Genomic DNA, 24477 nt, shown 5'->3' on the forward strand with positions numbered 1-24477 from the left:
AGTTCAACAAACTGCAAGCGCAAGTCTCAATCAGCATCAGATACAAACACATACAGACACATACATACACACATATACATATACACCAGTATATACAGACACATAATCCCCACAGTGAGCCCACGCTCCTGGCACCACACAGCACAAATAAAACCACAAGGAAGTTTTATAAAAGGCAGGTTTGCAGATTTTGCAACAGCAGAAAACTTGGCACCAATTAGTTTCTTTCAGCAAGGAAAGAAAAACTCCTCACTTTTGCAAAAAGACCACAAAAAAACAACTGGGAATGCTAGTGCAGGGTCTTCCACAGATGCCCAGCCTGACTCCCATCACTTCTTTATAGAACAATGAGGCAGCTTGGCTCTGGGGTGAAATAATGTGACAACACAGAGCTGCAGTGAATCACACTGATCACCACAGAGCGAGCCCATACAATGGTACATGGTAGTTTTACCATACTTTCCTATGGTTATACATACATTTACCACAGTTCTTTATTTTACTTTGTTGTGCTTTTACTGTGGGAAGGCAGACTGTAGTGTGACTGCACAGGCCAGTGACTCAAGAAGTTTACAGTGTACCAGCAGTCAGGTTATTCAGTATTACATGAAAGTGGTGGGGTTCCTCAGAGCTATCCTATTTGACTGACCTGTATCTCATACTGCTGCTGATAAGGCCTGTCCTGGACACTGAGGTGTGATTACAGGGCAGGGAGGGTCAGGGTCAGGGTCAGGGTCAGGGTCAGGGTCAGGGTCAGGGTTAGGGCCAGGGCTGTCCTGGACACTGAGGTGTCATTACAGGGCAGGGAGGCCAGCTCGTTCGGAGCTCACCCTCCTCACTCCTTAGGCAAGCGAAGACTCTTTTCCCAGTGCTTGTTGTTTCTGTATTGATACCTGTTGAAAAAGTTAAAAGTGCTGCGAGGTGCTGTCGTGAAAGCTCTGTAAGGCAGGGAGGCATTGCTGAAAGACCAGGAAACCACTAGAAAAGGAAAGCATTAACCTGCTTTTCATTTTAGAAAAATAAATGGTGTAAACTGTATACAAGAGAAAAGCAAAGTGGGTTTGAGTAGCGGAGCTGCCACATTGCAGCAGGGCACTCTAACCACAGAGCTACTCAAACCCACTGCCTCCACAGCCTGCCAGCGTGCTAGCGCCAGTGCTAAGTCTGTGGTAAAGCTCTGCTAAGGCAGGGGAGCATTGGCCATGCTGAAAGCGGACGAGCTGACTCAAAACCACAGGCCTCTCACTACATGCCACATTCTGACTACCATACAGAGCTACCAGACTAACTCAGCTGCGCCACACTCAGACCAGCCACACCATATTAACCACTGAGCTACTCAAACCCACTGCCTCCACACTGCAGCCCAGCACTCTCTCTAACCACAGAGCTACTCAAACCCACTGCCTTCCACACTGCAGCCCAGGGTTCACTCTAACCACAGAGCTACTCAAACCCACTGCCTCCCACACTGCAGCCCAGGACTCTAACCACTGAGCTACTCAAACCCACTGCCTCCATACTACAGCCCAGCACTCTCTCTAACCACAGAGCTACTCAAACCCACTGCCTTCCACACTGCAGCCTCAGCACTCTAACCACAGAGCTACTCAAACCCACTGCCTCCACACTGCAGCCCAGTGCTCTCTCTAACCACAGAGCTACTCAAACCCACTGCCTCCACACTGCAGCCCAGTGCTCTCTCTAACCACAGAGCTACTCAAACCCACTGCCTTCCACACTGCAGCCTCAGCACTCTAACCACAGAGCTACTCAAACCCACTGCCTCCACACTGCAGCCCAGTGCTCTCTCTAACCACAGAGCTACTCAAACCCACTGCCTCCACACTGCAGCCCAGTGCTCTCTCTAACCACAGAGCTACTCAAACCCACTGCCTCCACACTGCAGCCCAGCACTCTCTAACCACAGAGCTACTCAAACCCACTGCCTTCCACACTGCAGCCCAGCGCCACTCTACTCAAACCCACCACAGAGCTACTCAAACCTACTGCCTTCCACACTGCAGCCCAGCACTCTCTAACCACAGAGCTACTCAAACCCACTGCCTCCACACTGCAGCCCAGTGCTCTCTCTAACCACAGAGCTACTCAAACCCACTGCCTCCACACTGCAGCCCAGTGCTCTCTCTAACCACAGAGCTACTCAAACCCACTGCCTTCCACACTGCAGCCCAGCGCTCTCTCTAACCACAGAGCTACTCAAACCCACTGCCTCCACACTGCAGCCCAGTGCTCTCTCTAACCACAGAGCTACTCAAACCCACTGCCTCCACACTGCAGCCCAGTGCTCTCTCTAACCACAGAGCTACTCAAACCCACTGCCTCCACACTGCAGCCCAGTGCTCTCTCTAACCACAGAGCTACTCAAACCCACTGCCTTCCACACTGCAGCCCAGCACTCTAACCACTGAGCTGCTCAAACCCATTGCCTTCCACACTGCAGCCCAGCGCTCTCTCTAACCACTGAGCTACTCAAACCCACGCCTCCCACACTGCACCCAGGTCTAAACCATTGAGTTACTTAAACCTTTTTTCTAACACAGTGCTTTCTCGCCTTCTCTCTCACTGCCTCTCTCATCCCCTCCACTCATTCCTCTCTCCCATCCCCTCTCCCCTCTATCCTCTCTCCCATCCCCTCTCCCCTCTCCCCTCTCCTCGCTCTTCTCTCCTATCCTCTCCCCTCTCTCCCCTATCCTGTCCCCACTCTCCTCGCTACTCTCCCCCCTCTCTCCCCTATACAGAGCTGAGACTCACGCACCCAGGAGCCGCTGTCCTCAGGGGGCTTGGCCTGATATCTCTGCAGGGCCACGTTGGGCTCCCCCAGCAGCTCCAGCTCCAGGCTCTGCTGGATGTCTCTGATGATGGAGGAGTGCCGGTCGAAGAGAAAGGGGGGCCCTCCGGTAGGGCTCCAGGGGGGCAGCGCCCCAACAGGGCAGCGTGAGATCATGAGTGAGCTGGCAACTCAGTACCACTGCACCAGACAGAGAAACAGAGCAGCACTGCGGTGGTTTCCTGTTCTTTATTTGCAGGTTTGCAGGGCTGCTGGCATGGTTTGGTACTCCTCCTGTCCTGCTGCTCTTCCTCGACACAGTTTTGTTGGTTGAAAGTGTCTTTGTCTGTGCTGGCCAGAGTTATCAGCTCCCGATTTCTACTGGTTCTGGATTTTTTATTCCCAGTCAGTACTTGTTCAAAGTGCTCCACCCCCAGTATATGCCAGTTTGTGCTGCTCCCAGTTTGCCCTGCTGGGATTCCAGCACAGCTCTGTGTCTCAGTGCTGTGTGTCTCTCTCTCTCTCTCTTCCTGGTGTGTGTGAGCAGAGCCTGCTGTTCACACTCAGCTACACTATAGACTAGGAGTGCAGCAGCGATGTCAGCGCTGGAGACGTGAGAGAGAGAGAGAGCTGGAAAACCTGGCCTGAAGCGCGTGGATGGGAGTGGGAGGAGAGAGGGTCCCCCCTTTGTCACGCCAATCACTCCTCAGAAATCTTAACATCACAATAGCAACATGTTTTTATTATAGGCTGTGCCAGAGTGTGACGTTGGAGATGAGGGTTTAGACTTTGTGTCGTCAGTTTTAGAACTTTATGGTCCCGAGTTAAAAAGTAACCACAGTGAGACCGCAAACACCCCCCCCCCCCTCCCCCAACAGAGGTGAGGGCTGCCCTGCCACACAGCTTGTTTCAAGTCTCATATCAACTTAGCCATCAGCAGACCCCTCAGATCATAACAATACCACCCAGTTCAATTCATCCTTTTAAAAATGTATCACAGTTAAATCACCAGAGTGGTCCCTGTGAGCGAGGGGGCCCTTGCCTGGAGCCCCGTGTCTACGAGCGGGGGAGGAGTGGAAGCAGAGGGCCATGTGTTGGACCTGGTTAATCTGAGGCTGAATAAACTGCTCTGGGGACGCAGTCGTGTGTGAAATGCTGTTTTTCACTGAGGATTAGTCTGGAACAGCCAGTGCGCTGACACAGACCCTCTCTCTGCATTCCTGACGTGTCCTCTAAAGAGCAAGCCTGACGACCCCACTTCAAAACACACCACCCCAGTCACTGTCGGCCACTGGGGGCGCTAGTGACAGAACACACCACAGTGTAGACAAAACCAGGGCAGCAACAGGGGAGGTTAGAGTAAAGAAACACTGTGACAACTCTGCAATCTTAGTGTTCCAACCATACCCATTTCATTTCTACAGCGTCCCAGGGCAGCAAACTGCTCACTAGAAAAAAGCCAAATCAAAGAGATATGTTTTGAGCTCAGATTTAAAAATACTGACAGACTCAGCGTTCCGGAAGAAATGTGGAAGTGAGTTCCAAAGTGAAGGAGCTTGAACACTAAAAGCCCTTGCACTGCAGTTTATTAATCAAGTTCTTGGAAATTACCCAGAGACCATCATTTGCTGATCGCAAAATACGAGCTGGTTTATTGGTCAAAAACTATTTTAAACGCAATTTTAGAGAAATGAACAAATGTGGATCCAATTGTAGCTGACCAAGCTCATTGACTCACTCACTCACACACACACACACACACACAAATACAGGGTCACACACACACACACACACACAGGCCCGCACACTCACTCATACACACACACACACGCAGGCATTGTGAAACGCAGACAGCAGTGAAGGAAGGGATCGTTGACTATGCCAGTGCCAAGTGGATTTCTTTGATCACAAACACCTCTAAAAATATAACAGAAAAATGGAAGTAACCCTCTGGACTGTCCCCCCACCACCCTCCCTGGGCTCTTGGCATTGCCCTGGGCTTCCTGTGAGGAGGTAAGAACAGTTAATAACATTCTCATGCTTTACATGGTTCACTCATGTATCTGTGGTTACACAGTGTTTCTATCCACTCTAAATCACTGACCCATCTGAGAGGTCTGTCCAAAGCAAGAAAATCACAGCAGTGGAGATGGGCTGGTCAGGAAGTGGCCAGGACTGGTGACTCCCTAGCCATGCCCTGACCAGCGACAGTGACCAGTGAATACAGGACTAATCCTAGTGACTCCCTAACCACACCCTGACCAGCGACAGTGAATACAGGACTAGTCCTAGTGACTCCCTAACCACACCCTGACCAGCGACAGTGAATACAGGACTAGTCCTTGTGACTCCCAGGTAAAGCTAAACTGTCCCAAGACAGCTATAAACCTTGACTACATCACCCAGTGCACAAACAAGATTGAATGTCTTATAAAATATGTTTTTAAGTGTTCGGTGGGTGGGTACCTCTAATCAATTTGAGAACGTATTTTCTCTTGCACTCTTTGTATGACAGACCTGATCCTGACAAAGCAAACAGCACGTGAGAAATAGTCTCTACTTGACTATCGGTAGCCACCCACCGAACACTCAGGAGCCTACAATACATCCAGCATCTATCTGGAAGTTGTATTAAAATGTTGTCCTTCTCGGTACAGTCACTGCACCCAGGGGCTTTGCTGACTGGCATTCCACTGCCAAGCTATTATTGGGTTTAATATCTTACTTTTATTGCCTATAAAAAGTTCTGTAAAAAGATGCAGACCAGGCATTTTGTTGTGCATGACCATGACGACCTGTTTGTAATTACTGTGTAACTACCGTAACACTGCAGAGCAGGATGTCAAAGTCTATCCAGGCAGTGGAGCTACTCTTGTCTGAAGCTATCTTAGACAGGCAGGGATCGGGGTCACAGTCTTTACCTGATCTAAAAGCACAGCTGGGAGATTCACTAATGAAGGACAGAGAACTTCACTGCTAGCTCAGCCCGCAGAGATTGTACACTGCACGTTAGACTCCATCTAGGAGACCGTGACAGTTCCACGCGACACAAGAAAAAAGAGATTTCTTATTGCACTAATTAATGTGCAGAGAAGGACAGCTTGGGACTTTACTGGAAATGGGTGAAGCCACTGGGGTCCAGTGAATCGATTTCAATGCCATCTCTGCTTGTTACTTTCATCATTACAACAGGGCTCTGTCTACCAAGGTTAAAATCAAACACCTGCCAGTGCATGGGACTGTCGTCAATGTATTGTGTAAATGCAGGCAGGTATGTCCTATTTTAATGATTTTATTAAGATCCACCACTGCAGACCAGTTGCATAGCCCACTCTATACTCAGGGTTACTCTGTCCAGCTGATAACACTTTCCAGGCCCTCTTAGCTGGTAACGTCCCAGTTAAACTGGATAATAAAGAAATAAAGAAATTGTCGGCCCGTCTCTGGAGGGAAGAGGCTCCCAGTTTAACCCTGCCCTGTGTTCACAGCATTATATCTTTAACAGCTCAATAAAGAGGGTCAATGACTTTACAGGCAGCTCTGCCAGCATGTTATCACTCTGTAAACAGCTGCTATAATCAAAGTTTGCTTTTTAATGAACCTTTTCTTCATTTCAAATGTATACAAGTATGATTAGGGCCAATGGAAAATGAGAGACTGTCCAGTGCTGTCGAACTCTCAGAGTGCAGCTGGCAACTGTGCTGGTTCCAATGGCACAGGCTTGTTGAAACAGGCACAGGGAAGCCCCAAGACTGTAAACTGAGAGGAAACAAAGCGCTCCCTGCTGTCAGTCTCAGGTTTAAGATCCCAATTTATCAGCATCCCAACCCATAGCACACCCTCACCACTGTAAAGAAGTGTCTCCTTCCCTCCTGTTCCTTTAACTATGTGAACTCCTTTTATAATTTTAAAGACCCCAGTAAAACGCCTCTTAATTCTTCTTTGTTTTAGGCTAAATCAATTTCCTAATCCCTAGAGTGGATAAAACAAGACCTGTTGTGCCCAGGTCTGTGTATGTGCTGAGCTCTGCCACTACAGTCAGTGCTGACTCACAGAGTACCAGGAAACCAGCCTCTGATATTGACCATCTCTGCATTCCTCTCAACACACACACGCACTGACCATCTCTGCATTCCTCTCAACACACACACGCACTGACCATCTCTGCATTGCTCTCAACACAGACACTTGACTATCTCTGCATTCCTCTCAACACACACACACGCACTGACCATCTCTGCATTCCTCTCAACACACACACGCACTGACCATCTCTGCATTCATCTCAACAAACACACGCACTGACCATCTCTGCATTCCTCTCAACACACACACACTCACTGACCATCTCTACATTGGTCTCAACACAAACACGCACTGACCATCTCTGCAATTCTCTCAACACACAGACATACTCACACACTGACCATCTCTGCATTCCTCTCAACACACACACGCATTGTCCATCTCTGCATTCCTCTCAACACACACACACACACACACACACACACTGACCATCTCTGCATTGCTCTCAACACACACTGACCAGCTCTGCATTCCTCTCAACACACAGACACACTTACACACACACACATTGACCATCTCTGCATTCCTCTCAACACACACACGCACTGACCATCTCTGCATTCCTCTCAACACACACACGCACTGACCATCTCTGCATTCCTCTCAACAAACACACACAGACACACACACACTCTCACTCCTCCAGTTTTCCAGTGGATCTCTGCTCTGCGGAGTGCGCTGTGCACACCTGGCTGTAATTGGATACTAAGAACCAGGGAGAGCCTAGAAAAGTGTAGCAGAGCCCAGTAAAAGCACAAAAAAAACTCTGCTTCCAATTTTACCATGCCTGTTTTTATGGGATGGAGGGTTGTTGTATAGGGCTAGTCATTATTACACACAGCTGCTAAAAAGTTGATGGGAAAAATATGAAGAGCACGGAACAGCACAGTTCACACACTGCATTCAGAAAGCTTGTCTCACCCCCGGAGCTCCCCCCACTCAGTTTGAGAGCCCTTGCGCTAGGCTCTGTGCTGAAGTTTTTAAGTACTGTAATTCTCCTCAAATTATTCCAGTGTGTGTGTGTTGTGTAGCTTTTTACACAAATATAGAAAAGTTTTGGGAAAGCATTGTAAAGAATAGGCAAACACACATAAGCACTGGCTTGCTAATGTAATGTCTGGTAAAATCTGGGAAAACAAGCTATTGAAAAAGACACCAGTTTTGACAGTTAATATTATTTTTTCTCAGCATTTAAAGTTATAGTCCGAAGTAATGAGAAAAGCATGGCAAACTATAAAACAAGCATGCAAATGATCCCCGGCAAACTTTAACAAGGGGACCCCCAGAGATTGCCTGCAGAACCAGCAGGCCCGCCCTGCTGTAACCCGACCCGTGGGCCAGATCAGGAGCAGATGTGAGCAGATTCCGGACTGAGAGCACTTCAGAGTTCAGAGGAGAAACAGCAGCAGCCAAATCAAACCGCGTTTCAGATGGAGCGGACCTGCATTAGTCTGGACCAGAATGCAAGTTCAAAACCTACAACAAGTTCAAAGTATTCCTGTAGCTTCAGAACCAAAGACTTCACACATAGTGAAGTAAGACTATTTTATTTTCTCAGCCTAGATCTTCATTAGGTACTCACGGGAAGACTGCTAGTCTTCTAGTACACTACAGTAAATCGCTCTATATGAACACACTGCCTGTCTGTCTGACTATCAACCATAACTATCAAACATTCAATTGTGCTGAGTTTAGAAACCTAATTTCAGTGAAAAACGTTTTGACTTCAATGAAAGACACGGTAAAAAACTTCCAGTGGAAATGTTTCTGTCTAACTACCTGCTCCATCTTAACTCTGTCAGTGTGTCTGTCTGTCGGTCTCTTTCAGTTCAGATCTCCCTCCAGTCCCTGTGGAGCTCACAAGCACAGCAGCGCTCTGCCCTGGGGGCAGTGAGTGAAGACATGTGGAACTCTTCACAGCTGCCCCACAGTGCCACTCACGGGTCACATGAGGGCAGGCACGGCCAGGCTGCCACTGAGGAAATCCAAAGTCTGCAACTGTTTTTTAGTGGAAAGAAAACTGTCGACGGTTCAAAACTATGACCAAACTACTTCCAACTCCTGACTTCCAGGAGTCTCCATGGGGAAGAGGGGGGGGGGAGAGCTAGTTGGTTTGTATTATTTTTTACATGAATCACAGACTTGTTACACTAAGCAATGTGTATGTTTGTTACATTACAGGGATGGGAATAAGGCTCCCACTGCATGGCGGTTAGATCCGTTCATGGTTTTACTGTGAGTTTAATAAGACACAGCACTGGGGCTAATCAAGCTTGTAGTAAAACCTGGAATGGGGGAAAATGTTGTGCAATAGGAGTCTTATTTCCACAGCAAAGCAACACCTGTTCCAAGCCCCAGATTGGTGTTTAATTAACGAGTGATGACACAGGAACTCGTCCAGGAGCTGTCTAACCAGAGCTTTTACCAGGGTTAAAGTTTTATATGAGGCATCAAAATGAAACTTGTATTGCACGGTTATCACAGTGGTGTGTGCTGCACTGCTGTTAAGGATTCAGATGTGGTTAAAGCCGTGAATGCAGACGAGCCCAGCGCTTTTGCGTAGCGATTAAGATGCCTGTTTGCTGTGGATGCCCAGCCTCTGCCCTGTTAAGGACTTTTATAAACAGACTGTGAATGTGCTTTGTGCACAGGTGCAGCATGAGATTGCTTCTCCAGATGTCCCTCTCCTGGCCCTGCAGTTCTGTTCTCATGGGCTCTGTTTACTCAGAGAGACACTCTCAGAGGGAGTCCCTTGCCTCTCCCAGTCCCAGGCCCAGGACAGGAGTGTTTCTGAGGGAACATACTCACTAACCGCTCCCCCAGGAACTCACACAAAAAACAGGACCTTTACGGCTCAGAACTGCTGGGAAGGAAATAAATAAATACAAGACGTAAAGGGCTGGAGCGGGAGTGTTTGCAGTCCCCGTGGGGCCCGGGACATGCAGTGCTAAAAACACAGGGACCAAAATGCCACTATAATCCCAACACACTGTACTAGCATTACGAACCCACAGCAGAGCCATTAGCAGCAGACCAAAGCATCCCCAGCCACAGCAACAACATGGACTTTATTATGAGTATAGCACAGAGGTCCTGATACATAGTGTAGAGCACAGTTTTTGAATGGAGAACCACGTGAACAGTGTGTAAATGAAGAATCACATGAACAGTATGTGAATGGACCCTGTGTAACCACATGAACATGTTGCCACTGGTCATCCCACTGTAGCTGCCCTTGGCAGACCAGTGAGCCGCAGTACAGATCCGTTCCATTGCCATTGTAGTGTCGCAGTCTGTGTGCTGAAACAGCCTTGTACAATAAGCAGTATGAAGTGTATGACACAGAACTCAGTGCCCGCAAGCTAACTCACTTCATGGCACCCTCCCTCCCACTGGAACCCGCATAGCACAGAGGCAATGTTAGTGATAAACCGCTTTACGTCATGGAAATTAAAATGAACATCTCTCATTCTGGAAGGAAAGAAAGAACTCCAATCACAGTTCTAAAAGAAAGAAAGAACCACAATCACAATTCTAAAAGAAAGAAAGAACCCCAATCACAATTCTAAAAGAAAAAAGAAACAACTCTAGAGTGCTTGAAAGTCCCTGCATTAAATACAGCAGTTTATTTCTGTGTTTGGGAACTTTAGCGGCTGCTTTTGTCCAAACAGTTTGCGGTACAGAGCTTTGAAATAACCCTAGAGTTGCCTGTTACTGCATGATTGGGTTCTCTGACAGTAAAACAGTGTAGAGCAGAATGTATGTGATGTATCAGTTATGGAGACAGTACAGTGCAATGAATATGCAATGTTGTGCAGAGTGGTTTCAGTGCAGCTCAGTGCTGATGAATCACAGTCTCTTTAATGAAGCTGTCAGGCTGCTAGTGAGAGAGTGGAGGACAGGAAAGCATACTCCTTTCCTTGCTTATTTGAATGTACTGTATCATTACACACACTGAGTCAGACTGAGCGCAATCAACTCCTTTCACTCTTAGAAATCACAAAATAACAAAGCGAGAACACATGGCAAAGCAAGCTATCAGCCTCCCAGAGAGTCTGCTCTGCGGCTGCTCTTGGATGTCCTGCGGGGTCACAGCCTGAACAGCCCCGCTGCACCCAAATATCCAAGCCCAATTCCACAGCAGACAAAAAATGTAATCTGTTCTCTCCATACGTCCAGACAAACTGAAAATAAAAACAAGAGAAAACGTCCCCACGAAACCAAGTTGTTCACTGCCACAGTAGTTTGAAAAACATGATCACTGGTGCTCTGGAGCAAAAGCTGGGCTCCCAGGCACAAATCCCTACAGTCACTACAGCAGAGATACACAACCCCAAACACTCACCAGAGCAGGCACATACGCCATGGTATTGGGCCAGAACCCGGGCCGGTGCTACAACTGTCCATGTCGAGCGGCCAGCAGTGTGCTGGTCCTGCTGTACATCCTCCGAGATAGAACCAGGTCCAGAGATACAACTCTCAGCAAACAGTCAGCATGCACCACAGAGCTGGGCCTCGACTGAGCTTTCTGTGCTGTGAGAGAGGGGAAACTCTCACACACTCACACGCTTCCTCCTCTTGCTGGGATTCACAGAACAATTCCTGGAAGTGTGGCTGCTGAGCTGTTTAAAAGAACCCCGATCAGACTGTCTGTCTCCTGCTGAGCAGAGCGGCTCTGCCAATATCCCAGCATCAGAACACAGCCCCATATTAGGGCAGCTTCCTGCCAGGAAAGAAATCCTCGAAAACCCATTCCGACACGGCTTCCTGCTGGAAAGAGAACGGGGGAAGATGGAAGATGGGAGATGGGAGAGGAGAGCGGGGAGTGGGGGGGGAAGGGGAGAGAATAGAGAGCAGGGGAAGATGGAAGATGGGAGATGGGAGAGGAGAGCAGGGAGTGGGGGGAAGGGGAGAGAATAGAAAGCCGGGGAAGATGGACAATGGGAGATGGGAGAGGAGAGCGGGGAGTGGGGGGGGGAGAGAATAGAGAGCAGAAAAGATGAGGATAGGAGAGTAGGGAGAGAGGCTGAGGGGAAAGAGGGGGCAGGAGAAGAGAGCAGGGAATGGTCAAAAGTCATGACTAAAGCTAAGGTTTACAATTTTAGAAAAGCAAACTATGAAGGTATGAAACAGAGACTAACAGAAGTAGATTGGAGTAAAATAGAGAAAACACCCACAGAAGAAGGATGGTTGTTCTTCAAAAATGTAGTACTAGAGGCGCAAAACAATTACATCCCTAAAGTAGACAAATCTAAATGTAAAACTAAATTGCCAAAATGGTTTAATAGATCAATTAAAAAAAATATTCAGCGAAAAAAGGCACTTTATAGAGCATTAAAAAAGGACCAAAAAGAAAGTATGCGGAAAGAGTACACAGAGCTGCAAACGCAAGTCAAAAAGGAAGTTAGAAAGGCCAAGAGAGAAATAGAAATGAACATTGCTAAGGGAGCTAAAACCAATTTCAAAATGTTTTTCCAATATTACAACAGCAAGTGAACATGCAAAGAGGAGATTAAATGTTTAAGAGATACAAACGGCAAAATCGTAGATGAAGAAAAAAAAATAGCAAATATATTAAATGATTACTTTTCACAAGTTTTTACAAAGGAAGATACTGACAACATGCCCCACATGTCATCCAGTTCCTATCCAGTTTTAAATAACTTTAGCATAACTGAGGCAGAAGTGTTAAAGGAACTAGGAGCTCTTAAAACAAACAAATCCCCTGGGCCGGATGAGATCCTCCCAGTAGTACTCAAAGAAATGAAAGAAGTAATTTACAAACCGCTAACCAAGATCAGTCTCTTGACACAGGGGTGGTACCGACAGACTGGAAAATTGCAAACGTAATACCGATCCACAAAAAAGGGAAACAAAACTGAACCAGGTAACTACAGACCAGTAAGCCTGACTTCTATTATATGCAAACTTATGGAAACTATAATAAGATCCAAAATGGAAAATTACCTATATGGTAACAGGGTCCTGGGAGACAGTCAACATGGTTTTAGGAAAGGGAGATCGTGTCTAACTAACTTGCTTGATTTTTTTGAGGATGCAACATCGATAATGGATAATTGCAAAGCATATGACATGGTTTATTTAGATTTCCAGAAAGCTTTTGACAAAGTCCCGCACAAAAGATTAATTCTCAAACTGAACGCAGTTGGGATTCAAGGAAACACATGTACATGGATTAGGGAGTGGTTAACATGTAGAAAACAGAAAGTACTTATTAGAGGAAAAACCTCAGAATGGAGTGTGGTAACTAGTGGTGTACCACAGGGATCAGTATTAGGTCCTCTGCTATTCCTAATCTACATTAATGATTTAGATTCTGGTATAGTAAGCAAACTTGTTAAATTTGCAGACGACACAAAAGTAGGAGGAGTGGCAAACACTGTTGCAGCAGCAAAGGTCATTCAAAATGATCTAGACAAGATTCAGAACTGGGCAGACACATGGCAAATGACATTTAATAGAGAAAAGTGTAAGGTACTGCACGCAGGAAATAAAAATGTGCATTATAAATATCATATGGGAGATATTGAAATTGGAGAAGGAATCTATGAAAAAGACCTAGGAGTTTTTGTTGACTCAGAAATGTCTTCATCTAGACAATGTGGGTAAGCTATAAAAAAAGGCTAACAAGATGCTCGGATACATTGTGAAAAGTGTTGAATTTAAATCAAGGGAAGTAATGTTAAAACTGTACAATGCACTAGTAAGACCTCATCTTGAATATTGTGTGCAGTTCTGGTCACCTCGCTATAAAAAAGATATTGCTGCTCTAGAAAGAGTGCAAAGAAGAGCGACCAGAATTATTCTGGGTTTAAAAGGCATGTCATATGCAGGCAGGCTAAAATAATTGAATCTGTTCAGTCTTGAACAAAGAAGACCACGTGGCGACTTAATTCAAGCATTCAAAATTCTAAAAGGTATTGACAGTGTCGACCCAAGGGACTTTTTCAGCCTGAAAAAAGAAACAAGGACCAGGGGTCACAAATGGAGATTAGACAAAGGGGCATTCAGAACAGAAAATAGGAGGCACTTTTTTACACAGAGAATCGTGAGGGTCTGGAATCAACTCCCCAGTAATGTTGTTGAAGCTGACACCCTGGGATCCTTCAAGAAGCTGCTTGATGAGAATTTGGGATCAATAAGCTACTAACAACCAAACGAGCAAGATGGGCCGAATGGCCTCCTCTCGTTTGTAAACTTTCTTATGTTCTTATGTTCTTAAGAAGGGGAGGAGCACAGGGAGAGAGGCTGAGGGGACAGGAGAGGAGCGCAGGGAGAGGGGGAGGAGACAGACAGAGAAGGGGAGGAGAGCAGGGAGAGAGTGCACGAGGGGGAAAGGAAGAGAGGTGGAACTCTGCTGTGTACCTCTATTATCTTTGTTTTTCCTTTGCACCGGTCTGCCTGTCTGTAATGATAAGAGAGAGAGTTGGGGTGAGAGCTCTGCTGATGCTGTCCTTGTTTTGAGTGACACGCTGCGAGGGAGGACTTATTGAAGAACCTTTCTGTAAAATGTGTTTAAAAGTGGAGTGATCTGGTGCATTCTGGGAGCCAGTTACAATAAGTGTGGGCTGTGTGGTTTAAGATCTGTCCCAGTCCTACCTCTTAACCTGTAATCAACTCAATGGTGTAACACAACACTGATAGTTTTATTAGCATCCTCACTGCTCACCTTGTACTTGCCCAGTTGAACTTATAATTCTGAATATGCCTTCCTAACCGTGAACAACTTTAATTCAAGTTTTTTACTTCATACTTTAATATCAGAAAACGGTAAACCACAAACCACTTGATTCTCGATTTATTTATTTTTCTAGATTATAAAGTGAGTCAATTTACGTTTAAAAAACAAAAACGACTGTACAGAATAATATACACGAACCCACTTTTAATAAGTTCGTTACAGTAACACACAGAGCATTTTCCTACATGATTGTCCGTGTATTTGCTATATGAAATCCCTTAAAAACCAAAGATTAAACTGAAGTTACACTTACCTAGGTATGCTGGTATTGATCATTTATATTAACGTGAAGATACTTAATTTTTTAAAGATTAATTAATTAAATTCATTCGCCGACTTGACTGTTTTCAGCTTCTGAGTCTCTGAGGTAACCAACCAACAGAAAAAGCTCGAGGAGGGTTGAAGAAGTCGGGGTCTGCGCGAGCCGGCCAGCTCGCTCGCGCAGGAACACAACCGCAGCCTTTTCTGTGCGCTCGTTCAAAACATGACAATGTGATTAAACACGTCTTATTCTCATAAGCAGTAGCTAGTGTCATTTATTTTTCCAATAACGTTTTTATGAAGTTTCCAAAATATTGCAGTACGTTTGTGTGTGTGTGTGTGTGTGTGTGTGTGTGTGTGTAGGAGCTGAAATTTGTCTAAGATTTATAATTTTCACAACGAGGTATTAGATCAAATCCCCTTCCATTGCCTGTCAGCTGAATATGGCAGTAATGACTCTTACATGTCAAGTGTTAGAAACACATACAGTACATACAAACCAACCCTGTCTGATTGCTGCAGTAAATCAGTAATAACGTCCTGAGCACCCCGCCCTCCTTCCCTCTCAAGCCACTTTCCACTGCACTCGGAGTGCATTGTCCGGACGTTGCCATGGAGCAGGCAACCAGATCACACAGTGAGGCTAAACAGACAGAGGAGAGGAGAAGCAACGCTCCGGAGAGAGAGAAAGAGAGACCCGCTCCTGAGACTACAATATCCAAGGACAGAAAGCCTGGAAAAGGGGAATCCTGCAGGACATACAGAGCCCCAGGAGGAGGGAGACTCTACAGGGAGACAGTCGAGACACAGACTGAACCAGCTTGTCACAGAAGAGAGGCCATGATAGAAGCCGAGTAAAAGTAAGTAAGGAATCATTGTTTCACACAGAGATACGTGGAATAGCGTACTGGGTTAAGTAGTGGGATCAAAATTACAGTTAGGAACATAAAACAAATACAAATAAAAATAAAATAATTCTGTCCCGTTACATGAGACGCCGGTGGGCCATGCAGGCAAGGAACTGGTGAGTATTACACTGTGCGATACACAGCTCCAGCCATGAGGGGGTATTGCACTGGGTTGTGACTGTTGAAGCTACTTGTTGTAAGAGACATTTTCAAGTGATCTTCACTGTATGAAATAAGGAGCCCTGGTCGATTGGGAGGTAACAATATCACCTGCAGCCTGTAAGTGTTCCCTACAGTACCTTGTGAAAGAGCCCGGACCGTCACCCCAGACTCTCCGATCACTCCCCCTTCGACTCTTACCTACAGTACTGTGTGAAAGAGCCCGGACCGTCACCCCAGACTCTCCGATCACTCCCCCTTCGACTCTTACCTACAGGACCTTGTGAAAGAGCCCGGACCGTCACCCCAGACTCTCCGATCACTCCCCCTTCGACTCTTACCTACGGTACCGTGTGAAAGAGCCCGGACCGTCACCCCAGACTCTCCGATCACTCCCCCTTCGACTCTTACCTACAGGACCGTGTGAAAGAGCCCGGACCGTCACCCCAGACTCTCCGATCACTCCCCCTTCGACTCTTACCTACAGGACCTTGTGAAAGAGCCCGGACCGTCACCCCAGACTCTCCGATCACTCCCCCTTCGACTCTTACCTACAGTACCGTGTGAAAGAGCCCGGACCGTCACCCCAGACTCTCCGATCACTCCCCCTTCGACTCTTACCTACGGTACCGTGTGAAAGAGCCCGGACCGTGACCCCAGACTCTCCGATCACTCCCCCTTCGACTCTTACCTACGGTACCGTGTGAAAGAGCCCGGACCGTCACCCCAGACTCTCCGATCACTCCCCCTTCGACTCTTACCTACAGGACCGTGTGAAAGAGCCCGGACCGTCACCCCAGACTCTCCGATCACTGCCCCTTCGACTCGTACCTACAGGACCGTGTGAAAGAGCCCGGACCGTCACCCCAGACTCTCCGATCACTCCCCCTTCGACTCTTACCTACGGTACCGTGTGAAAGAGCCCGGACCGTCACCCCAGACTCTCCGATCACTCCCCCTTCGACTCTTACCTACAGGACCGTGTGAAAGAGCCCGGACCGTCACCCCAGACTCTCCGATCACTCCCCCTTCGACTCTTACCTACAGCACCAGGTAAGAAGCGTGTTTGGAGGATTGTAAAGAGTAAGTGTGCTGAACACACAGGCAGTGCAAGCGAGCGAGCAGGTCCTTCACAGATCTAGGAGGCTGGCTGCCACACAGCTTTATCAAGCACAGTTCTTATTTCATGCTTTAATGCTTTGTGTACTCGCAGCGCTCCATGGAAAGCTGCCACTGACTTCACTCCAACACAAACAGCCCTTAGCAGCCCAGTGTTTGCTTCCCCATTAAACGCAATAAAGCCTCAAGCACGCCCGTCAGTGTTAGCTGAAGCACAGCTTCCTGGAGCCGGGACTCTGCTGTGAGGAGAAACGACACAAACAGCCATCGCAACCCATCCCCATTGGACAGCAGCAGTTACTAATCACTTCTACCGAGAATGGAGATCTGACACTCGCATCAACAACAACAACAAGCACTCAAAATGTTTGAACCACAGCAGCTTCTATACAAACACACCGGGAATGTTAAGAAGTCAGGGTTTCGGCTGCTCTTTATTTAGATTGAATGACTTATGAGATGTTTCTAAGTGTTCGGTGGCTGCTGCCTCTAATCAGGTTGACAGGTGCTTCATGTCCACTCTTTCTGATGTCAGTAGCCAGCAAACACTTACTCTGAGGGAACACAAAGCCGCTTCTTCAGGAGCAAAGGCACGAAACCTGGTTCCAGGACACTTAGTTTGAGGCAGCTTTGCTGTATCAAACCTGTATCAGTCTCCCTTGCTGTGCCACGGAGTGGCCTGAAACCTAGTCCCCTGAAACCAAGTTCCCTCAGCTTAAGAAACATACAGGCAGAGCACAACACCTTCACACAGTAACTGTAGCTGTAGCTACACTCAGACACAGTAATTGTAGCTGTAGCTACACTGAACACAGTAACTGTAGCTACACTCAAACACAGTAACTGTAGCTGCACTCAAACACAGTAACTGTAGCTGTAGCTGCACTCAGATTCTCCACCCCTTTGCTCTGTTCCCTCCAGGCCCGGGCTGCACCCTCACTCCTGCCCCTCCATGGCAGCAGCTCCACGGCTGGAGCACAGAGGCAGATCCGGAGTGATGGCTGGCAGCTCCTGGGAGCTCCTGGGACTTCAGGGCAGGATGAGGAGCTCCTACCCCTGGCTGTGTGATCCACGGGGCTGCCCGCAGTGCCCCTATCACATCCGCACGGGCGAGGAGGCACGGATTCCTTACGCTGAGTTCAGCGAGACCTTCGGCTTCCCCTATGGCCCTAACCTTGCAGGGAACCGGCTCCTGCTACTGTATGAGATGCGGACCCCCTCGGGGAGCCTGGTGCAGAGTGGCGTGGCCTCAGACTGCCCCCTGTACGGCCTGCACCCCGAGGGGCTGCTTCTCGGCTCGGATGGGTACCTGCGCTCGGTGCTGCAGACCTACGAGAACGTGGGCTCAGTGACGCTCTACTGCAGCCACACGCCCTGCAACGAGCCGGGCAGCGCCTGCCTCAGCCACACTGCAGGGTTCCTGGAGGACTACCCCGGCACGCGCCTCGACCTCTACTTCTCACAGCTCTACCACACCGACGAGAGCCACCCCGCCTCAGGCTGGAACCGCGAAGGGCTGCGCGCCCTGGCCAGCCTCTGGCCCCGCGTCACCCTCAGCCCTCTGTCCGGAGGGGGCTGGCTTTCTCTGCTGCGCAAGTTCGTCACGGGGGTCCCACTGGCCACCTTCTACAGCCCCCTGCTGCCGGGCCGAGCTGGAGCCGACCGACACAATGCTCTCCAGATTGCTGTTATCACTGGGGTGCAGCCAGCCTTCGTAGATGTGGAGCCTGAGAGTCTCCCCAGGCAGCATCCCCCGAGGGACAGGCTCATGCCCCTGCCCTCCTTGAGGCAGCCCTCCCTTGTGAGGAGCCTCCTCAACGTACCCCCAGCCTGGGGCTCCCCGGGACTGTACCAGCCTCCCTGGGACTGGCAGCACTATCACCCCTGCCTCCTCCCCTCTCTTCCCCCCCACTCCCTCCGCTCCCAGTCCCTCCAGAAGCCCAGGAATGTGGTGCGCCACCTGCAGATGCCCAGTGGGGCGCCTCCCCCGAGCCATCGGAGCCTCCTGCCTCTGCTGCCCCCGAACGGGCGTGCTGTGGAGATAGTGGAAATGGTAGAGAGGGAGGTGGAGCCAGAGGAGAAGGAAGGAGGGGCCAGAGAGAGGTATGGGAGGAGCAAGTCCAAGAAGAAGGGGAGGAGGAACTAGAACAGTCACGGGCACAAACGGGCATAAAAAAAAATCAAACATAATAAATGATTATGCAGAGGCTCAGGAGGTGAGGAGTCAGAGACATGTGCCCCGTGTCGGTGATTATTTTCTAACTATCTTCAATGGTAAAAACATTATTTTTTAAAAATCCAGATTGTCTTAATTAACAGCTTTCCCTTTTTTTAAATGTATTGTACTCAACGCGATGTCCTTGCTGTGTGTGTGTGTGTGTGTCGGGGGTATCAGAGCCCCCTGTACAGCAGCTCCAGGGCTCCCCCCACAGAGCAGCGAGGCTCAGCTACAGGACTGCTCTGCTGTCAGCCTGGGAGAGCTGGAGCAGTACTGGGGAGCCACGCGTACCGAGCGGGGCGAGAGTATTACACTCAGAGCCCTGGACTGGAGGCTGTTTTAGAAGGTATAGTTTTATAATATTATAGTTAATAGTTTAGAAGACAGTTAAACAAGAATAATTTCAATGTGATACAAGCGCCTGATACAAAGATACTGACTGACTGTCAATGTGATACAAGCATCTGACACAGAGATACTGTGTATGTGTGTCAGTGTGTGTGTGTGATTGTGTTCTTGTGTGTCTGGGTCAGTGTGTGTGTGTGCACTTGTGTGTGTGTGTTCTCAGTGCTCAAGACAGTGTCCTTTTTATGGGTGCAGATCCACCAACCAGAACCGTGCAGCTCCCCAGCCCCCTGCAGCGCCCGGGCTCCCTCGGCACCTGCAGTCCTTACATCAGCGTATGGGACCCCAGTTCCCATGGTCAGACGACGGGTGAATGTGGTTTGGATTTGTGGAACTTGCTCCCAATGTGTTCCCTCCTACAGCAGCTGTTAACAAGGGCTGTGCTGAGCTGCTCCATTTAGAATTACTAGAAGTGTTTCTCAGTGTCTCCCCCGCTCGGTGCTGCTCAATGGAATTGACTGAGCCCGTCACGCTTCATTATCCAACCATTCATCAGGGGCTGAAAAGGGATCAGCGTTCTATACAGACAGATATGATTGAATCAGCATTGTACTAAAGGAAATCAACAGCCTCTACCCCCAACACAACAAGCCTACAAGAGAGGAAATAGACTCTGACACAGTGCAATGCTGACCCCCAGTGGCCAACTAGTGTCATCACAGGAAGCTGAAACAAACAGCAGCATTAGAACATAAGAACATAAGAAAGTTTACAAACGAGAGGAGGCCATTCGGCCCATCTTGCTCGTTCGGTTGTTAGTAGCTTATTGATCACAGAATCTCATCAAGCAGCTTCTTGAGCTCCGCGGGGGCTCTGAGTTTTGTGTGTGTTTTTCATCAGCATTGTTTTCCAGTGCACGTAAAAGACATCACTTGCAGTCAGACTGGTTGGAGTATTTACATGGAGATTTGCCTGTGTACACGAGACCACAAATTGAAGATAAAAATAATTTTAAGAAGTTCTGCGACTGTCCAGACAGGCAGATGTGTGCCCGTGCTGCCAGAGCATGTCAATCACAGCACAGTCAAGAAGCTGCCAGGAAGCATCCTGCTGTCTCCAGCTCCATTCACTCAGAGCGTTACTGAGAGAGTGCTGCTGCCAGAAAGTGTCCCGTCGCCCACCTCTTTGTTCTCTGAGTGACAGCATCATCACATGACTCTGAGACAACGTGGAGGTCTCCTAGCAACCGTACGGACATTGGACATGAGGAATTCCGGAACACACAAGATTATTTTTGTAAACAACCAGCAGATGAGCAGTTAGTTAAAGTGGAGAGGCTGTAAAACAGAGCGGTGACACTGTGTGTGTGTGTGTGTGTGTGAGGGACAGAGAAACACATCTCTGTGTGTGTGTGTGTGTGTGTGAGGGACAGAGAAACACATCTCTGTGTGTGTGTGTGTGTGTGTGTGAGGGACAGAGAAACACATCTCTGTGTGTGTGTGTGTGTGTGAGGGACAGAGAAACACATCTCTGTGTGTGTGAGGGTGTGTGTGAGGAGGTACAGAGAAACACATCTCTGTGTGTGTGAGGGTGTGTGTGAGAGGTACAGAGAAACACATCTCTGTGTGTGTGAGGTACAGAGAAACACATCTCTGTGTGTGTGTGTGTGTGACTGAGGTACAGAGAAACACATCTCTGTGTATGTGAGGGTGTGTGTGACTGAGGTACAGAGAAACACATCTGTGTGTGTGTGTGACTGAGGTACAGAGAAACACATCTCTGTGTGTGTGAGGGTGTGTGTGACTGAGGTACAGAGAAACACATCTCTGTGTATGTGAGGGTGTGTGTGACTGAGGTACAGAGAAACACATCTCTGTGTATGTGAGGGTGTGTGTGACTGAGGTACAGAGAAACACATCTCTGTGTGTGTGAGTGTGTGTGTGACTGAGGTACAGAGAAACACATCTCTGTGTATGTGAGGGTGTGTGTGACTGAGGTACAGAGAAACACATCTATGTGTATGTGAGGGTGTGTGTGACTGAGGTACAGAGAAACACATCTCTGTGTATGTGAGGGTGTGTGTGACTGAGGTACAGAGAAACACATCTCTGTGTATGTGAGGGTGTGTGTGACTGAGGTACAGAGAAACACATCTCTGTGTATGTGAGGGTGTGTGTGACTGAGGTACAGAGAAACACATCTATGTGTATGTGAGGGTGTGTGTGACTGAGGTACAGAGAAACACATCTCTGTGTATGTGAGGGTGTGTGTGACTGAGGTACAGAGAAACACATCTCTGTGTGTGTGTGTGTGTGACTGAGGTACAGAGAAACACATCTCTGTGTATGTGAGGGTGTGTGTGACTGAGGTACAGAGAAACACATCTCTGTGTATGTGAGGGTGTGTGTGACTGAGGTACAGAGAAACACATCTCTGTGTATGTGAGGGTGTGTGTGACTGAGGTACAGAGAAACACATCTCTGTGTGTGTGTGTGTGTGTGTGACTGAGGTACAGAGAAACACATCTCTGTGTATGTGAGGGTGTGTGTGACTGAGGTACAGAGAAACACATCTCTGTGTGTGTGTGTGTGTGTGACTGAGGTACAGAGAAACACATCTCTGTGTGTGTGAGGGTGTGTGTGACTGAGGTACAGAGAAACACATCTCTGTGTGTGTGTGTGTGTGTGTGACTGAGGTACAGAGAAACACATCTATGTGTATGTGAGGGTGTGTGTGACTGAGGTACAGAGAAACACATCTCTGTGTATGTGAGGGTGTGTGTGACTGAGGTACAGAGAAACACATCTCTGTGTGTGTGAGGGTGTGTGTGAGGTACAGAGAAACACATCTCTGTGTATGGGAGGGTGTGTGTGAGGGACAGAGAAACACATCTCTGTGTGTGTGTGTGTGTGAGGGACAGTGAAATACATCTGTGTGTGTGTGAGGTACAGAGAAACACATCTCTGTGTGTGTGAGGGTGTGTGTGACTGAGGTACAGAGAAACACATCTCTGTGTATGTGAGGGTGTGTGTGAGGGACAGAGAAACACATCTCTGTGTGTGTGTGTGTGTGAGGGACAGTGAAATACATCTGTGTGTGTGTGAGGTACAGAGAAACACATCTCTGTGTGTGTGCATGTGTGTAAAGGACAGTGAAATACATATGCGTGTGTGTGTGTGAGGGACAGAGAAACATCTGTGTGTGAGGTACAGAGAAACACATATCTGTGCGTGTGTGTGTGTGAGGGACAGTGAAATACATGTGTGTGTGTGCGTATATGAGGGACAGAGAAACATCTGTGTGTATGGGACAGTGAAACATCTGTGTGTGTGTGAGGGACAGAGAAACACGTGTGTGTGTGTGTGTGTGTATGAGGGACAGAAACACATCTGTGCGTGAGTGTGTGTGTGGGACAGTGAAACACATCTGTGCGTGTGTGTGTGTGAGGGACAGTGAAATATGTGTGTGTGTGAGTGTGTGTGTGTGAGACAGTGAAACACACTCTGTGTGTGTGTGTGTGTGTGTGTGTGTGTGTGTGTGTGTGTGTGTGTGAGGGACAGTGAAACACGTCTCTATGTCTCACAGTAAGGAGCTGGTGAATCACAGTGCAGCCTGGGATTTAGAGGGAATCTGTCTGTCGCTGGTGACCTTGAGCACTTTACCTTCAGTGAGGAGGGAACTCCAGAGAGAGAGAGAGAGAGAGAGAGAGAGAGACACACACACACACCGAGTCTTAGGTCATAGTCTTCGTAAGGCGGCTCAGAATCCGAGAGGGTGATGGGGTAGGATTTATCTCTGCAGAAAAAAAAAAAAAGGCTGCCCTCTGCCAAAGCACTTCGGAACATATTTTAAGAAAAAACCGGAAGATCCGGGCCTGGCGCAGTCCTGAGACATCAATAAGACCACAGCCTCCACCGCTTCCTACCTGTGCAGCTGAGAAGGTGCCATCCATCACTCTGGGAATGGGAAATCCCTGGAATCCATAAAGGAATCTCTAATCTCAGACACTGCCACATGTTCTCACTTAAACTTGCTGTCTGTACAGCAGGAGAGCAAGGGTCTGCGTGCTGCTTTATTGATAAGACAGTCAGCGCTCACCCATAGATACCTCCTTCTCTCTCTCTCTCTCTCTCTCTGCTGCACAGTCATGGTATCTCACAGGCTGCAGTTTAAACCCTGACAGCACCTCTCACTCTGCCCAGCTCTCACATAGACACCCTCCACTGCAGGAGTGTCCCTCAACAGACCAGCGAGTGGGCTTGCTGCTGCCTGGTTTGTTTGGTCACTGTGGGTCAGTGTAACAGGTCAGTGCAGCGGGTCAGTGTGTAGCGGGTCAGTGTGCAGCGGGTCACCGTGTATAGCGGGTCAGCGTGTGCAGCGGGTCAGCGCGTGCAGCGGGTTCAAGTTCAAGACCAAGGATTGGATGGGCAGTGAAAGGGAACTGCTCCCTCAAGGCCAGTCCAATTCCCGAGCAGGCGTGAGGCACAGAGACTGAACTGCTCCCTCAATCCCTCATCCCATAAGAGTAAGTGAGCTCCCTCCAGAACACAGTGTTCGAAAAATCCACTAGTTACCCAATAAAATGCAGAAGTACTTCCATCATTGGAATGGGAGCTAAACTATGACAGGGCGGAGCCTGATCTGAGCATTCATTCACACAGCAGGGTGGAGGGGCGGGGCCTGATCTGAGCATTCATTCAATCAGCAGGGCAGAGGGGCGGGGCCTGATCTGAGCATTCATTCAATCAGCAGGGCAAAGGGGCGGAGCCTGATCTGAGCATTCATTCAAACAGCAGGGTGGAGGGGCGGGGCCTGATCCGAGCATTCA

The 24477-nt window shown here is 48.3% G+C and overlaps 2 protein-coding genes across 5 annotated transcripts in view; one reads left to right on the forward strand and one right to left on the reverse strand.

Moving 5' to 3' along the window:
* The window catches only part of rgl1 (ral guanine nucleotide dissociation stimulator-like 1), a 59256-nt gene extending 47696 nt beyond the window's left edge, over window positions 1-11560 (reverse strand). For 2 of the 4 annotated variants that reach the window (XM_041277801.1, XM_041277800.1), the window contains exon 1: window positions 11223-11560. In XM_041277801.1, coding sequence (XP_041133735.1) covers window positions 11223-11243 — 21 coding nt within the window. In that variant the 5' untranslated portion in view covers window positions 11244-11560. Of the gene's footprint in view, window positions 1-2779; window positions 3333-11222 lie in introns of those variants that run through there. The other 2 variants (XM_041277797.1, XM_041277796.1) reach the window with 1 other exon arrangement.
* A 3971-nt stretch (window positions 11561-15531) lies between these two features.
* LOC121331254 (putative C->U-editing enzyme APOBEC-4) lies at window positions 15532-19720 on the forward strand. The gene is made up of 2 exons (XM_041278525.1): window positions 15532-15760; window positions 18008-19720. Exon 2 carries the CDS (start codon window positions 18039-18041, stop codon window positions 19230-19232), a length of 1194 nt encoding a protein of 397 aa, XP_041134459.1. The 5' UTR covers window positions 15532-15760; window positions 18008-18038; the 3' UTR covers window positions 19233-19720.
* Window positions 19721-24477: the final 4757 nt, after the last annotated feature.

Source organism: Polyodon spathula, chromosome 18 (genome assembly GCF_017654505.1).
Source record: "Polyodon spathula isolate WHYD16114869_AA chromosome 18, ASM1765450v1, whole genome shotgun sequence".
Taxonomy (NCBI): Eukaryota; Metazoa; Chordata; class Actinopteri; order Acipenseriformes; family Polyodontidae; genus Polyodon; species Polyodon spathula.